This window comes from Agelaius tricolor, unplaced genomic scaffold, assembly GCF_023055355.1.
Source record: "Agelaius tricolor isolate 1412-34295 unplaced genomic scaffold, bAgeTri1.0.p SCAF_4, whole genome shotgun sequence".
Lineage (NCBI taxonomy): Eukaryota > Metazoa > Chordata > Aves > Passeriformes > Icteridae > Agelaius > Agelaius tricolor.
The window spans coordinates 38,508,441-38,526,127 of record NW_027269264.1 but is presented as its reverse complement, the minus strand read 5'-3'; the positions used below and the strand labels follow the sequence as shown (position 1 = coordinate 38,526,127).

The window sequence follows — 17,687 nt, the reverse complement described above, 5'->3', positions numbered from 1 at the left end:
CTTTTCATGAGCACCATGTAATTTATTTAAAATTTACAAAAAGTGCCATTTTAATATGTAACGTGTAGAATTATATACTTCCCAGTCTTTTGTGTGAAGTGCTTATCTTTCCTTTAAAAACAGGTGTGCTTTCACAAAGAGCTTCAATTCCAGAACTCAAAGGCTTGCAAGTGTTCAGTCTCAAATGCTTGTAATAGGTGGGACTGTCACTGTCAGATGTAGGGTATTAGGTGGAATTCTAGGTACAGTTTTTCTGGATCACAAATCTAAGTTCGTGTTATGATGCAAAATATGATTTTCATTGTTCATTGTTTGAGATAGTTCAATGTATTTTGCCTTGCATTGTAAGCCTTTCCAAAGATCTACCGAAGGAATGAAAAACTATAAAATTCCGTATCCACAGCACATTTTAAGTGGTGTAGTACTCCTTCATTATGGCATAGAGCACTAGAGTATTTGTATGTGTGAATTAGTATATAATTGCAAAACATCTGCAAGGATTTGGATTCTTTTCTATGTAAAAGGAAAATAGCATCTTTTTCATGAAAGATGGCATATATCTTTGACATTTCTGGTTAACAGGATTCTGCTTACAACACTGGTACTTCGCTGGAACTGTTGGAAGAAGTTAAACGTTGTTTCAATTTGTTAGTATTTTTAGCCACTAGTAGTATTTCTGGTAAAAAAGTGTAGTTTATTTCTTGCAGAACTAAAAAGTGGAATTTTACTGTTTGAGGTAAAAATTAAATAGAAATATTTTAATGTAGTTAGTTTCCCTGTAGTTTTAAATTAAATGCAATTTAAAAAATAAATTTTTCTTGGCTGTTAAAGATTCCATGAGTTAAATCTATATTAAATTTCCCATGCAACCCTATTTTTCCCCATTTCTAACTTTCCTGCCACTAATTTAGTGCAATTAAATGATAAAATAAATTTTAAAATTTGTTGGCTGCTGTTAAGGATTCAATGGGGTAATGCATAGTAAATTTTTCTTCTGTGTCCAACTGTTTTTCTTTCTAAATATGTTAGATGTGACATTTTGTCTGCACTCAACCAGATCACATTTCTCCTAGAATAAGTTGAGGTAATTTTGAAAAATCCTGATTTAATTTTCAGTTGATAATTTTGTGAACCAATCATACTTTGAATACCATGATTTTTTGAAGACTTCATTGTAGATGCTGCATTTTTGTTGTCTTTGCAAAATTCTTGCCTTTTGTCTTGCATCTCACTTCAGCAGCTGTCTGCTCTCCATCCATAGTAGTACATCAAAGCATGTTTTGATGTATAGATCAGGCTTAGAACTGCATTTTCCAGTGAGAGTGATTTAGAAGATGAGCCTGTGAACTTCCTCCCTCCTTCTATTTCAGGTAGCTTTTCATACAGCTATGGCGAAGTGCCTAGAATTGTCATAGCCTCTTTTCAGGCACAATTTGGCTTCTTCTTTTGAAATTTGTTGTCAGCCTCCTCAAAAGCCGGTCTCACAGGATGATTTTGTATGTGTTTTTATTTTCCTCAGAAATGGTTTGTCTTGATTTCAAGAGTTGAACGTGTTTTTGATTTTACAGACAATTGTATCCTGTCTCTTGTGGACTTTGTTCTCTTGTTTGAGTACTGTGTTAGCAACACAGTACAATACTTTACAATACTTTTCAAATATATGTTTTCAGTTGTGTGATGACCTCTCATAAGCCATAAATCCAAATGTGAAATATCAGGCCTTTTTAAAAAAAGCGCCAAAATAATTTTTAAAGTATTTGGATGTATATTTCTCCATACCATGGACACAGAAGAAGATCAAAGTAATGTTGAATTTGCAAATTGTGAAAGACTACAGCATAGTAGATAGTACTTAGAAGTTCATGTGTAGATGAAGTTGTTTTAATTTTTGGGCACATATAATTCAATGCTGAAGGGAAATAACTGGCTGAAGGAGGCACGTTCTTCCTGACTTCTCCCCTGCCTGTAACTTTTACAGGCAGAATTGTGGAATTGGCTTTCTTGCAAGGTATTAAGGGAGACTGAGGGCAGTGGTGCGGGTCTGTGTCTCCTCGAGGGGCTGAGGGTGTCCCTCTTCTCCGGCAGATGTCACTCTCGTGTTGTTTGAACGCTGAGTTCCTCCTCCCACGGTCTGGCAAACCCTCAGGAACTCTTGTCACACAGTGCTGCTGGGTGACACTTGCATCGACATTGATTTCTTAGATTTTTTTCATTACTGTTTTCCAGTTTTGCTTGTCACAAGCTGGTGTCTTTAAAGCGCTGGTCCTCATGAATCTGTTTATTTTCTTTCCTTTGTTTTGTCTGCAATGGCAAAAGCTTAATTACAGCGTTTTTATTTACAGTAAGTAATGAACTGAATTCTTGCTGCTCTTAGACTGTGCATATGATAAGTTTAATATAATTATGAAAAAGAGTTTAAAGCCAGGGGTCTTGTGAGCCCAGAAACAAAATAAATTCAGTAATATAGTAAAATGGGCTATTTTTTTCTTTAAAAACCAGGTTTTACATGCTTTCTATTGTCTCTGAAAGTGAGTTATTATACAATCTATATTTAATTGATTATAGATTTTTAAATATTATTAATAAGAGCTTTTAAGTTTTAGAAACCACTTAGAGGATGCCTGCATGTGAGGAAATTACACACTGCATTTTCATATTATAAAAGAAAAACCCTCAAAAAATTATTGTCATGGAACATCTTCTCATGGCTCTAGATTAATAAGTAAAACAGTTACATGCAGAAAAGCTTTTACTGTTGCAGAAATCTCTGTAAATTTTAACCAAAATATTTTTAGGGATAATTTAATTTTTTGCGGAAAAGATCTTAAAGCCTATGTCTTGATTTAAAATATAAAAAATAAAGTTGTGGCTCCTGAATGCTAGAATTACCTTGGAAAATAAGACTTAGTGTACAGTTCTGAGTCACCAGTGAAACGATGAAGTGCCCCCCTTTTGTACTATACTTCAAATGATAAGTCTTTGATCTAGGAAATAGTGAGTACTTGTGTTTTTGCAGAGGTGAAGACAAAGTGAAAACTAGAATATTTTTGTAAATGTTTGTTCTTATGGCAATTCCTGCCTCTGTTTTCTTATTATTTTGAGATTAATATTTAGTATTTGTCTAGATTAGAGTAAAACCTATGCTTTAGGGAGCTTTAGATATAATTTTAAACCTCAGTATATAAAACTAGTCAGTTTATATCTGTGCCTGAGGTCAGACAAGAGGAAGTGGTTGTGTTGGTGTGTTTAATCTTCTTAATTTCCAGCCTCTAGCCTTCACTGAGATGTGATGTTTGCGTGCTTCTAAGTCATTGCAATGTTAAGTGAAACTTTAATCTGAACAACCTTGCGTGATAACTTCCAGGCTTTTTATGAAGGAGAAACAGCTTTCCAGGTGCTATCAGTAGATGAAAATTTGTTGGGGTTTTTTGTTTAGTTTGGTTTGGGTTTTCTTTTCCCCCAGTAGTGTAATCTATAAATACCAACAAAACCTTTTTTGGAGCAGTGTGTTGTGTTTCTTGCCTGGAAATTATAAGAAAATTGCATGAATGATATAAAATCTGAAGTAATACAGGAGTGATATCATACTGTAACTTGTAGTCTTAAACTGATAAAGGTCACTTAAAATTAGGTGTTAAGATACCGCAATGCTGCACTTGAATGAAAATTAACCTTTATGGCTTAGAATTTTTTCCCTGCTCACTATTTTCCCCTGCACTTTATGGAGAATATATCAATGTACTTTTCACACAAAGCTATAATTTTCAATGGATCTTTACTTTTAAGTGTAAATATATTGCTTTCTTATAGAAAAGGATTTATAATAGAAAAGACTTAACTGCTTTTCCAAAAAAGCTGTCATCTGATATGGTGATTGCCTTTTTCTGGATATTTTTGGCCACTGTCCATTAGTATACATGGGCAAATTCATGTTCAAATCCTCTATTCTGTCAGTAATAACTATATGACAGTTATCTATGAGCAATCAATTTGTATTTTGTACAGTTTTGTGTTTTTTCATTGTATATCTGTGTATTTCACTCTGTCAACTCTTTTGCCATTTATCTTGGAAAAGGTCACATCAAGTCTCAGAATGTGAGACTAAAATGCCTTAAAAGTATTTTTTTCACAGTTCCCTCTCTTTCTAAGGATATTTGAGATAGTGGAAGAACAAAGGATGTTCTTTTGTTAGTTTTGGTAGTTTTTTTGATAGTTACAAATGAATCGATAGTAATTTTTTAATTGAAAATAAATAATATTTTAATAAATATATCCTGGCAGTGCTCTTTCTGAAGAAGAAAAATCTACATTGCGTGCTGGACTTATCACCAACTTTAATGAGCCAGTGAATCAGGTTAGTGGTGATTGTTTATTACTCTTCCAAGAAATGCTTGTATTGATAGATATCTTGTTTTCTTTCTTTACAAAGTATTTTATTATAATAATGAAGTTGCAGTTTACATAGCGCTTTGCAGACAGACCTTGAAGTGAGATCTTTTACCATAGGTCATAACTCATTGAATTATAGAACCACTTTGGCTGGAAACAACGTTTTGTCTCTGTGGTTTGTTTCTTTTGGTGTTGCAGTGGCAGTTTGTTGTCCCTTGCTGTTTGTGCAACCATTTGGTGAAATGGTTCAGGGAATGGATGTAGCTGGAAAATAACCTTTCCCTGAGTGTTTTTTGTTTTTTTCATCTGTGTCTGTTCTCTTACCTGACTCCCAGTGTGGACATGCAAGGAAATGTGGCAGAGGCAGAGCAGGAGTGAGCTGTTGAGGTTGCTGCTGTATAAATCCACCTGAGCAGTATTGCTGTCACATGTCTAGTTACAGCATTTTAGTGACTTTAAATAAGCTTAATAAAGCTTCAGTGTGATAGTGTCTTTTCTTACATAAAGTGACTAATTGTAAGCCATGATTTTGATTAGAATAAGAATTTATTATTATATTGAGTCCAGAACTAATGTTAGGGGCACAGAATATGCCCATACTAGATGAATCAATCTTACTTTTGATAACTTCTTCATCATGTAAGTATAAGATTCTGCAAGGAAGTATTTGCTAATATTTTGAGCTGGATCTTAAAAAATGTTGTCAAGGAAATACAGAAATCATAGGCTTAAGGTTAAGATTGAAAAGAAAAGGCATTGGGAATAAACTTCTGTTCTGCAGACAGTTCAATTTTAACTTCTTGGAATTTCTTGACAGGATAATGTAATTTCTAGGATTTAGAGCATTTTATCAAAATTAGGGTAATTTAGTCTTTGTAGAAGCCCATTGTGAAATGACAGTTTTGACTAGAGCTAAGAATTTTCATTGCAAATGCAATTTTTAAAAAAGCATATAAAGTGTTTTAAAATTTGTTCTGCAGATATTGTTTCAATGTAAACAATATGACAAATATTACTTGTTTCTGTATGTTAACTAAAAACAACTATGAAGTATGTCAAGCTGAACCATAGTGTGTGTTATTTATGCTTCTACTAGGTGGAATATAATTTATCAAATATTTAATTTTGAAGTTTGTATGGTTTTTTGCATATATTAATAGGTAAATTAACTATGAAACTCTAATATTAAGTATATTTTTTGCAAACCAAAACTTTTTATCAATTTTTTTTTCCTACATTCATACATTCATTAGTATTTCATCTGTTTGCCTGCTAAGATGGTAGCATAGCATTTTTCTTAGTTAAGAATGCCACTGCTGTTTTAAATTCACTAAAATGCGATTAACAGTTCCCGAGTTCTCCAACTGTAGTTGCAGTTGAGATTGGAACGTTTTTAACTGACATTTTAAAGAGTAGTGGCTTCATGTTTTGGTTTGTACATCCTTATGACATTTTTTGGGATGTCATTTTTTAAGATGTGGAGATTTTTATTTGTTTTTATCGCAGCAATCTAAATAATTGCCCAAACAATTATGTGTGATATGGAAATATGTTTACAGAGTCCATATCCCTTTCTTTCCCTTTGTTCCCCAATCTCTCTTGTAGGTATCCTGAGGTGTCCTTTCCAAGGAATCTTTCGTTTAGTTCCCAGCCTGCTTGATATGTCTGAGTTTTGATATCCTGTGTTCCTGATAACTGCACTTTTCCAGTCACAGACAGTTCATAACACAGTTGCTATCTGCCTATGCTTTTTGCATCACTGAAAGCAGAAGAAATTGACTCTTGTATAGAAAGAAAAACAACACAAAAAAGTGAGAAGCAGGCATAGTATGGAGATGTGATGATACAACTTGACTTCCAGGGGAGGTGTAGGAGAAAAAGAGAACATATAATCTGGTGAAAGCATAATTGCCATGCCCTCTGAAGATATTTAGCATATGGAGGGAACAGTGGAACAGAAAACTTCTTCAAATGTAATTCAGCAAGTTCTTTTTCTTCTTTCTCCCCATTTAAAAAGCCAGTGCTCAAGTTAAAAGTACTTTTGGTTTTCCTGGGAGGTTGCTTCTTGTGTCACATAGGGAGAAGAATTTATTTGCTCCTCCTGTTATGTCAATTGACATAATTTGATATAGTAATAAGTAGGACTCCCAGCTCTTCATTGTGAACATTGACATCATTTTCCTGAAGCAATTCTTCTCACTAAGTAGCATGGTGGGAATAAATGTGGTGGAAAGCTTGGTGGGGTTGTCAGACTCCAGATGAAACAGCTCAGGCACCAGTAAAGAAGCTCTATCCTTCTTAGGCCTGTAATTCCTTGGATTTGGATCCCTTCTGGTAGCCTAAGAAGGTGACTTCTTCCCCAGGCTGGAAGTGTGGTTTTCTAGTGTGCTGAGGGGAGAGAGTGTCTACTTCACTAATCCAGTCAAGGACCTTTTCAATTAGAATGGGAAGAATAGGAAAAACAAGAATGTGAAATTTTTGGATATTTGAGGTAGGGTTTTGGGTGACCATGCAAAATATGCTAAGGAATGTTTAGGGGAAGGGAGTTGTACAGCAGCCAAGTGTAGAATAGACAGAAAGAGAGCTTAGAAAGGGCCAGTCATGTGTAAACGTGGGTGGTCTGTACCTGTGTCTGAACAAACCCTGTGCCTGATGATCACTGCCTGTCCTGTGTTCTGATTGCATCACTTACCTGTCTTACTGTGTAATCTCACTCTGTTCATCATGCATGTGTGCTCCAAGGACTAGGTTCCAGCTGCTGGCAAGACTGATGCCAGTGGAACTTGGGCCTAGCAACCAAAGTCAGATGGTATGAGTAGTGCAGGTGCTCCTGGCCTGAGGTTCTGAAGATCTGGAGCAAGAGAGAGTCTCAGTTCCAGTTACTGGGATGGGGCTTAGGCTTACACATCTGTGTTCCTGGGGCTAGGAATGGCTCTATCTAAAAGTCGGGTAGAGCCGAACTGTGGGTAATACGGACTCAGCAGTGTATGTTCATAGAAAATTAGAGAAAAGATCGCTAAGTAAGAAGTGGTTCCCAGATACTTGGTTCTTTATGTGATTTCTAGAATAAATACAGTTACTGGTCTTCATGTAAAATTTAAGCAACGTATTAAGTTTAGTATTTTATGTAATGCTTGCTACAAACATAAACTTTTTTTCCACATTTATTTGCATTCAGCAAACTTGAAAACAGCTTGAGAAAAAGCACAAAAAATGTATCATTCTAGGGGTTTTTTTTTGTTCAGGTTTTATTTTACTGTGGATCTTGTCATTATTCATTTCCTAAATGCCCTTTGACTTAGTGGTGTCTGTGGTATTTTTTGCAGATAGCAACTCAGATCTCTGTACTGATTGCTAAAGTTGCCAGAGTGGACTGCCCAAGACAATGGCCAGAACTTATACCCACTCTTGTAGAATCTGTGAAGGTGCAGGATGATCTTCAGCAACACAGGGCGCTACTTACGTTTTACCATGTTACAAAGACCCTGGCATCCAAACGGCTTGCTGCAGATAGGAAGCTTTTCTATGATGTAAGTAATGTGATGCAGTACTGTACAGCATGCAAACTGTGTATTGTACATGCTTGATTCTTCCTGAGTTTAGCTGGTAGGGCATTAATGGCATGTCTGTGGACTTAAATATCTGTCCTTGGAACAGAAGTGCTCTTACGTTGTGGGTATCTGTGTACTGTGGAATAACTGGAGGTCATTTTCTGGGTGAGATATTTGTGATCTTTATTAATTTTGCATACAGCTTGAGCGTTAATTTATGTAAAGATGCTGAGCTTCATCTATAGAACATTGATAGACCTTTTCTAGGCATTTATTGAGATTTTTTGGAAGTGTGTTCTGAATTTTTAAGTCAGTATACTCTTTAAAAAATACCGGGATTTAGACTTCTACACTACCATATTTTAGTTTTTACTACCAGCAGGAATGTGTTTGAGATTTTTCCAGGCCATCTCTTCAGGTTAATTAAAAGGCAAGATGTGAATGCAAATGCCAAATATCGAGTCATTCAGCTTACATTCTCCACTGTAAAAATGCACTGATTAGAACACAGATGTAATTTTGGCTGTAGGCCATGCATCTCCAAACCCATTTGGAGTTGGACAACAATGTAGTACCAGCTAACTGAATTTAGTGACTTAAACATTTTTTCCAAACATGTTACTCTGGAATTTTTGAAATTTTAATTTATTCCTTCATTTTAAAGGAAAAAGTGAGTACTGTAAATGAAGACTGTTTATGGAGGTTTACCTACTTATCTATGTAGAAATTTCTGTCTATGTCATCAATAAGATGAAATTTTAAACATCAGAAGTCTGAGGCATTCAAGACTGACTTGTAAATAGGACCTTTACTAACCTTTACTCATTCAAAGCAACTAAATAAACAGGTCATGTGCATTTGACTCCATTGATATAAGGTGTAACAGACTAAATGCAGGTTTATGTAATTATGAAGCCATCCGTTGCTACCATAACTGAGCGAAAAAATCTTCATCTTCTGTTTGTAATTCAGAAGTCTTTATCAGTTAAGCACTGTGTGTGAACTGTAATGTGAATTAAGTTAGAGATTTGTTCAGTTCTACCTGATTAGAATCTATTTGTCATTCTGTGTTTTAAAAAAAACGAGTATTTGCAGCTATCGACAAAGTAAATTTAGTTTTGGAGTAGGCATTGTTCAATACTATATTGCACCTGTAACTGCTAAGTGTGTCCCAGAGTAAGATGATCAGACATTCATTTAACTGTAAGATGGACAGCTTGTCCTTGTCTTTGTGGGAGAAGAGGTGATGAGGAAAGCTGATAATTTTTTGAAGCGTCATACCATATTATGCACCAGCAGCTGTATTTACTGAAAATCAGGTAAGAAAAGAGCCCTAAATAGTTTTCTTTAAGGTGAGAGTCATAGACCCAAGTAGTCAGGGACACCGATGAGTCTATCATAATATCTTTAAATCAAGACAAGGTATTTTTCTGGAAAATGTCTTAAGGTTAGTATGACTCATTACAAAGAAGCAAATTAAACATTGTGGTCCACGATACATACAAGAAGCTGGATTAAATATTTTAATAGTCTAAACCAGCCTTTAAAATTTGGGGATTTATTATGGCATAGCAAAATTCAGGAAACAAAATACATTCTTCATATTCCTTTTGCAGCTTACATCAAGTATTTATAGCTTTGCGTGTTCCTTGTGGAATCACCATACAGATACATTCCTACAACAGATTTGTACAGGGGATGAAGCTGCAGCTGCAAATTCCCTAGAAAGGACCTTGTTGTCATTGAAAGGTAATAATATAGAATGATGTTAAGTCATTAAGTGTAAGGAATCAAATAACTTTCTTCACAGGGAATGTATAGAAGTTCTTTGGTAAATAGTTCCCATTCTCTAACAAAGCCATTCCCCTTAGGAATAACTGTATTTTTGGTTTGTTTTACCTGTACTGTTAACAAGGCAGAAGGACTACTGCTCATGCAGAAGGGGGAGAGAGAGAGTGGTTTTGTTTCTCAGTATGTGAGAAACTGTGCACTCCACTGTGCATGTTTTAAGAAGTCAATGTCTAGGAGGTTGGAAGGTGGGTGGCATAACAGGATGTTTTCTTACATGTATTGTAATTTAGGCTTGCATGTCTTTAGCACTTAATTGAGGAAGCTGAGCTACAAGTTTTATTCCATTAAGTTCACCTTGTGTCCACTAAAAAGCTAGCCTTAGCAGTTAGTTTGTCTTAGGTTGGTGCTCAAGGGCTTATGAGTGGAATAAATGCATATCCTGACTACTTTGCTGCTTTTAACAATTGGGATTTTATTCTATGCAATTCTTGCAATGTAAATAATACACGTCCTGAATTGTTTCCGAAGATGCAGCGTGCAGCTTTTGCTGGGTTACAGGCAGTGATAAACCTGAGAGAATTTACCAGTGGCTTATGTGCCCTACCTGACTGCACTTGGTCCTTTTCCTACTACTGCAGGATCTTTCAGGAGTTTAATACTTAAACGTTTTGGCACAATTCTTTCTGATGGAGTAATTGTTAAAAGTTCTCTTCCTTATTTCACACAAGGTATATTTTAAAGTAATTTCAACAAGGTGAATGTTAGATATGGGTGAGGCATCCACAACCAAAAATTATGTGTATTTTTTAAAGCGTTGAGTTGAAAGAAAGACACAGCAAGTGGAATTTTTATTGTGTTCTGAAATCTGTTGAAGCAAGAGCTAATAAATAGCTACACAAGTAATTTTTTTTCCTAGTGCTTCGGAAACTAACAGTCCATGGCTTTGTAGAACCTCATTGGAATGCAGAGGTGATGGTAAGTGTGTTTCTAGTTCTAGATTAGAAAACTTTCTTGATGATTTCAGGTGTTATTGGAGCTATGTCTGGAAATCATTGAAAGGCATGCATTTGTATTATGCAAAGGAAGATCAAGCAACATTCTCTCAAAGTTGTCCTCCCATCAGCCAAGGGCTCTCAAATCCTAGATGGATTCTAATGGCATCATGTTTAAAAAAAAAGACATCCTTTCCAAGTTACACACCACATGGTGGTCACACCTGTTGCTTACTGAAAGATGTCTTACATGTGCTTTCCGCCCCCCAGTTAAAACCATTTCGTTAAGTGATGACTTTGATGCCATGCTTGTCCTGTCACATTTGAGAGAGATAAAAGCCGGTAGTCTGCAGCCAATGGAGAGGGTAGGGTGAGATAAAGAGACCCAAGCACCTTCCTTAACCTCCAGTGCTGCCTGTGGAGGAGTTGAGTACCTACAACCTACGCCCTACACTAGGAAGTTGAGAACAGGGTACAACTTGATAAGCATATTTTAAAGGACATGTCTCTAGTTACCTATCCTTCCTTCTACTAGAGTTGCAATGCCTTTAAGTGGTACTGATAAGGTCAGTTTGGATCATCTGTGCAGTCTGCTTGCTAGCTAATTGTTAATTTCTTGAAGAAATTGTTTAAAGTAATAAAAGAGTTCAGTTCAAAGTTATGTGGTCATGTCTGAGCTGGTAACACAAATGAACTAACTTTAGTCTGACATAATTTTGTTCTCATAATATGGTGCAGAATAAGCTTCACCTTTAAAGACACATTTGTTTTTCAGGGTTTTCTACATGCTGTATTTGAACGGTTGAAACAGTTTCTGGAGTGTAGTAAGTATCTGACCATTTTTCTTTGTGTTCATTGTTAAATATTAGAAGCTGGACGAAAATATACAGGCTAGTGCATCATCAATAATCATTTAGGTGCAAGGTATTTTTGTAGAAGTTGACACTATTTTTTTAAATGCTGCTGAAACTATTAAGGAAGAATTCAGTAAAAGTGTCTTTTTGTATCAGTGGGCTAAAATCGCATCAAAATTCTATTTGGTGTAATATTTCAACAACACTTTTTACAAGAATAGATGTCTAAACTGAAGAGGAAATTTTTTTTTAAGTAAGTTATGTGTAATTTTGATATTTTGGTGGAGCCTGTACTTCAGTAAGAGGTCTGACTGGGGCTTTGAGCCTCATTTTTAGAAGAGATGGAAACTGCCTCCAATTGTCACTTTGGCTATACTGCAGTCAGGCTCCTTCTGGCTCTTATTTCATTTCTGACGAGGTGCAGAGTCTGAATAGAAGGGATTGAAGGCCATCCCATACTGAGGTTTGGTGTTTATTGTAGTCCCCTAGAATATGAGGACTTAAGGGTTTCTGTGTCCTAAGACAAAAACTGAGCTGAACCTTCCCATTTCTACATTTCTAATCAGTAGATTGTTTTGCAAAAGCAGGTACAACTACCTTATAGGATTAGTGTTTGCTTTTGTTATATTGTGTTTCTGCCTGTATGCTTTCAATATGACCCTTTCTGGTTTTTCTTTCTTTTAATAAAAGTTGTCTGGTTTTTTTTCCTAATTCAGAATGTTTTCTAATGCCCATAATAAATTATTCTTCAAGGTGGAGTTTCTAGAAAAGCACAACAGTATGCGGTTTTATTAAAAGGACATCTTTATATTTTCAATGCATAATTATTTTTTGTCTGTACTAGCATTTGCTTGCATTATTTTAACTGCCTTTTATAATTGAATTTTCTGTAATGATATCACAATTTTTATAGCCTGATCAACTGCAGTGAATTTCAGTACAGTTGAGAGAAACAGTTTAATATTTTCTATTCCCAGTCATTACCTTGAATTTGATTTGGAATTTATTTTGCCCTAGAACTTTTTTCAGGCTTAACTTAATGTCTTAACTACAGTAAAAATAAGTTCTTCTCCAGTGTTAATTATTTGAAACCTAGCTATCCAGAATGAAAATGAAAGTCTAAAAAATGATAGTGGTCAAATGTCTGATTTACCAGGTAGAAGTATAAGAGCAGAAAGCATATGCAGAGATCGTCTAGAAAAGACCATAATTCTGTTCACTAAAGTGGTAAGTAAAATCTCTTTTCAGTTATTGTATCGCTTATATTTCTGGAGGAGCAGTCCCCATCCAGACACTTAGATGCCTTAAAGTGAGTCTGTTTCAGACCATTCAAAGAAGTGGAAGGTACTGTAACTTGAGACTTCTTTGTTAGGAGATGTGTTTTTGAAGATAGGGGTGTCTATTTACTCATGCTGTTGTAAGCTGCAGCAGTGAAGAGTACATTTTCTTAGCTCAAACAAAATTAAGTGCATTTCATAAATAAATTATTTAGCTAGGATTTGTTTAAGGAAGAGTTTGGGAAGCATTGGTTAAACAATGGTACTGGTATTAAGGAATAAAGAAGAGATAGGCTTTTCATCATGCCTTTTATAGGTAGTTAGATCACTGTTTCTATGGCTTTGTTATTTCTGTGGAATTACTGGCCATACTAATCAAAAGAAAATGACCAACATACTCTTGCCCTCTGAGGCTTGTATTGTCTAATACACTTGGACTTGTCAGCTGATTCTGTGCAAGTGTTAAATGCATATTGTATTGAAGGTAATGTTAACATAGACACTTGGTCTTGTTTTTTTGGTTTTGTTATTTTTTTTAAAGTTACAAAACCTACAGAGTTCCCGTTGTTTTCAGATTCTATCTGGAGGCCATGGGTGTATTTTAAATATTCAGCCTAGTTATCAGAAGTAAAAAGCACCTATCAGCTTCACCAAAATTGAGCTGAAAATGCTCTGACTCATTATTTTTTGGTCCTTGTCATAGTACTTAGATAGCAAATGGGAATCTTTTTTCACAGACCTGAAAAGAAAGTAAATTTGATTAATCTACCACCTATGGAAATTCACATGCAAGAATATAGGTTTAGGCATTTTTAAGTGTTTTGATTTTTCTGTTTCTAATTCCTTTTTTTAAGCTTTTGGACTTCCTGGATCAACATCCTTGCTCATTCACTGCTTTGATTCAGAGATCACTGGAGTTCTCTGTAAGCTACGTTTTCACAGAAGCTGGTGAAGGAGTTGTATTTGAGCAGTTTATTGTGCAATGCATGAATCTCATTAAGATGATTGTAAAAAATTATGCATACAAACCATCCAAAAATATTGAAGGTACTTCACTACTAAAATAATTTTTTATGTCTTGAGAATTATTTTGCTAGCTATTCTCAACAGTTACTTCTTTATTAATGTTTTAATAATTATTTAAATATATATGGTTCTACCTCTATATTGAGAATTGTTACTTTAACTTCTAAAGTATTAGTGTACTTAGATAATGACATTCCAAAGGAATTTTAAATGCAGAAGGAGCACAAATATCTTTTCTTTTTTGATTGTTCTAGTTTCCATTGAACAAATTTTAAAAAGGGCGGCGGAGGTATAGAGTTTGGTTTATTATCATCATCTTGTTTGTTGCATCTTTCCCATGAGATATGTTTGATAAAATGGTGTATTTTCTGTAATTAACTAATACCAGTACAATGAAATACAGTGGATTGGAGATGCAATTGTATATAAAGGAGTTCATATGTTTTGCTTTGTAGGACTGTTTCATTTTGAAACTTCATACATTGCTGTATGTGTGAATTAAAAAAAAAACCTCAACTTTTCACATTAGTGGCAGTGACTAGATAACAATTAGCATTCTCTATGAATTTGAGAAAAGTTTGTATATACATACTGGTATATGTCAGAATCAATTACTTGCTTAAAAACCTCTCTTACCAGCTGAAAGTTAGTTAAAGTCTGTCATGAAAGTAAGGTTTTTCAGTTTTTCTGTTTTTCTCAGAGGACAAGAATTTTTTGATTGATTTTTCTAATTTTACTAGACTAGTCTTTGATCATTAAGCCACTTAATTGTAATCTGAAATCTTCATGTTTTATTTCAGACAGCAGCCCTGAAACTCTTGAAGCACATAAGATAAAGACTGCTTTTTTCACATACCCAACACTAACGGAAATATGTAGGAGATTAGTCACTCACTATTTCCTGCTGACAAAGGAAGAATTGACTATGTGGGAAGAGGATCCAGAAAGCTTCAGTAAGAAACATGCTGTATAGTTGGTAGTAGTGTAATTAGATATTTGCCTAGGTGCTTCATATCCACGTTGTCTCTACAAATTGCCTACTGCAATATTGGCCATTTTATTTCCTGCAGTTTTCTTGGACAAATATTCTTTCTAGAAATTCTTTTTGTAATAAAAGATTTCTTGATAGTCTATGATACCCTCTTAACTTAACACTAGACTTTATTTGAACCATAGTTGAAATAATGCTTTTTTTCTTGTCTTTGTGGAATAATAGCTGTAGAAGAGACTGGAGGAGATTCTTGGAAGTACAGTCTCAGAGTAAGTGTTCCGTTTGAAAGAAACCCATTAAACATTCCTGAATGCAATTCTCGATAGTTTTGTAACCAAGACAGATAATATTTGGAAAAAATCCTTTTGCTTCTTCAGATTTAGTAAAATTTAACTTTGTTCTTTTTTCAGTATTCAAACTTGATGAAATACGTGGAAATCTATGCACTTCATATTTTAGGAGGGAGGGAAAAGGAGTTTGCTTCACCATTTGAATTATGTAGCATCTGGTTAAAGCCAGCAGAAGTTGTCTCTTTTTTAAACTGATAATTAATGTAATCACTTATGACTTTGTTAGTAGACATGATGAGTGAAGGAAGTTCCAGGTGCATCTTTATTAGCTAATTATATTCATTAATTAATTATTGGTTAATTTTGTGTTCCGATCAGAAATATGCTGTTGTAGTGTGTCTCCCAATTGTAACTGCTGTGGTTTGCTTTGTAGAGAGATCTCAAAACTTATTTGCCGGATTACTTTTATTTTAAAACCCTAGCATGGTGCACATAGTATGTTCTGGTTGTAAAATGGTGTTCAGACCAAGACCCTGGCCTAGAGCCACTAAGCCAATACACCAACAACCGTTGACATACCTGCAGTGTGGTCACTGGCGGCACAGCACCAGCTGTTTCACTCCACAGATTGACTGTTCTGCCACAGGGCTGGTTGATACAGATGCAGCCATCAAACTCTTGCTGGAGTTAAGCATAGGAGTATAGGAGAAAGAAAGTGATATTTCTTACAATATTAATTTTGCTGCTGTTGTATTCTAAATTGTGACTTTCAGTGCGAGGTATTCAGCACTTAAAATTTTAGCATAAAATATATTTTACTTGCCTTTATTTTAATAGATTCTAACCAGATCTTTTAATTTTTCAGCCATGCATGGAAGTCCTTTTTATTGATATTTTTCATGAATATAATCAGACTCTTACTCCAGTTCTTTTGGAAATGGTTCACAGTCTACAAGGTAAGTTATTGAAAAAAATAAGGGAAGTATAAAATGTAGAATTGTTTACATTCATAACATACTCTTGTCAACTATTAAACAATTTTACCTTGTAACATCTAATTTTATATAGTGCATTCTCTCTGTATTTTTGAAAGTACCTGTTAATATTCCAAAGTTATTTCTAAACCTACCATAACAAAATGCATTGTGTATCTAGGAGGAGGAAGTCCTAAAGGGACTTTGGTTTTAATTGTAACTATTCTAGATATTTGACAAATGTTGTGGCATTTCTAATTTTATGAGGTTTCAGGCTTTCTTAGGAGTGATCTACTCACAACCTTAATGAATTCTTTGGGTTGTTTATAGTTGGGAACTTCCCATTCAAATATTGCAAGGCAGTTCATGCTGTGTCTCTGCCAAAATCTTGGAGGGAGAAAAAATTTTAAAAGAAAAAGTTTAAGTTATGCTGTCATTTTGTAGAGTCTAGATAACTTTCCAAATCTGAGGAATCTGCTTTAAAAATTTAGGGATTTTTTTGTATGAAGACTGAGTTATTCATGGGTTGAGGAGTGATTAATATTTTCTTTGTTTTACCTTATGATTCTTTGCCCCCAAACAAAGTTTTAAAATGACCTGGAAAGATAATAAGTGGGAGTGGCTTTTTTTTCCCCTGTCAGTTCAGCTCAGTTTGTTTGCCCCAGCTGTCTTAGTTGAGTTACAGTATTTTGTTTTTGAGCTTATCAGAAAGGATCATTACATTTTGTTAAAATAAAATAAATAATCATTTTCTGAGAGTGGTTTCTGACTTCACAAAATCTGTTCATAAAGTACTTTGTGTGTAGATTTTGGCATGGCTTCAGAAAATATTTGTTTTTAGGCCCACATATATAAAAAATCAGGTGTAAGACCCTTTTGGATGTAGTACTATGTGGTTGACAGTTGTCTGCAATTTGCAGGTTTTGAGTCTTTTAATTTAAAATACTTGCTTCTGACTTATGTGTATGTTGTTATTAAAAATGTTTGTCTCCAAAGAAGTAAGTCAAAAATAGGGTGTGAAAGCAGAAATTTGATTTTGATATAGTCACTAAACAAAGTACCAAAACTGAAATGACTGAACGTGTAATTTGAATAAAAGCAGCAAAAGCGGTTCTAAGGCATGTCTTCCTTTCTTAAATCATTTAAGTGCAAAGTTGCTTACTTTCCTTGTTTTAGTGACACTTCTTTATTTATTTTAACTTTGGCTTGTAGGATCTACCAACGTGGAAAATACCAATGCTATACTGATTAAAGATGCTGGTAAATTAAGTTTTACTTTATCTTTGAAGTAACAGAGCCAATTTTCTGTATGTGTTTTTCTTCTTAAAAATTGCATGAAGAATTTGCAAGATTTTTTTTAAAATCATTTGGAAAGTGGGACCTAAATCCTAACTCTCCTTTCATTGATGTTGGTCTTCACTTTTGAAAATGTTTATGTAAAATACACTGCTTTTTGGCTTTTTTCTGAAACAAGCAATCTCCTTTACTGTCCTGTTCTTTCTGCTGTGCCAAGTAAATGACCTTCAGTACTTTCTGAAGAAAATAGAGATAC

General features: G+C 34.8%; 1 protein-coding gene across 2 annotated transcripts in view; it reads left to right on the top strand.

Annotated features, from left to right (window-relative positions):
• IPO11 (importin 11) overlaps positions 1–17,687 on the top strand; it is a 79,191-nt gene that overhangs the window by 11,077 nt on the left and 50,427 nt on the right. For both annotated transcript variants that reach the window (XM_071425348.1, XM_071425349.1), the window contains exons 6-16: positions 4,282–4,354; positions 7,716–7,919; positions 9,557–9,689; positions 10,648–10,706; positions 11,499–11,547; positions 12,734–12,804; positions 13,709–13,901; positions 14,681–14,833; positions 15,097–15,140; positions 16,027–16,117; positions 17,348–17,395. In XM_071425348.1, coding sequence (XP_071281449.1) covers positions 4,282–4,354; positions 7,716–7,919; positions 9,557–9,689; positions 10,648–10,706; positions 11,499–11,547; positions 12,734–12,804; positions 13,709–13,901; positions 14,681–14,833; positions 15,097–15,140; positions 16,027–16,117; positions 17,348–17,395 — 1,118 coding nt within the window. The remainder of the gene's footprint in view (positions 1–4,281; positions 4,355–7,715; positions 7,920–9,556; positions 9,690–10,647; positions 10,707–11,498; positions 11,548–12,733; positions 12,805–13,708; positions 13,902–14,680; positions 14,834–15,096; positions 15,141–16,026; positions 16,118–17,347; positions 17,396–17,687) is intronic.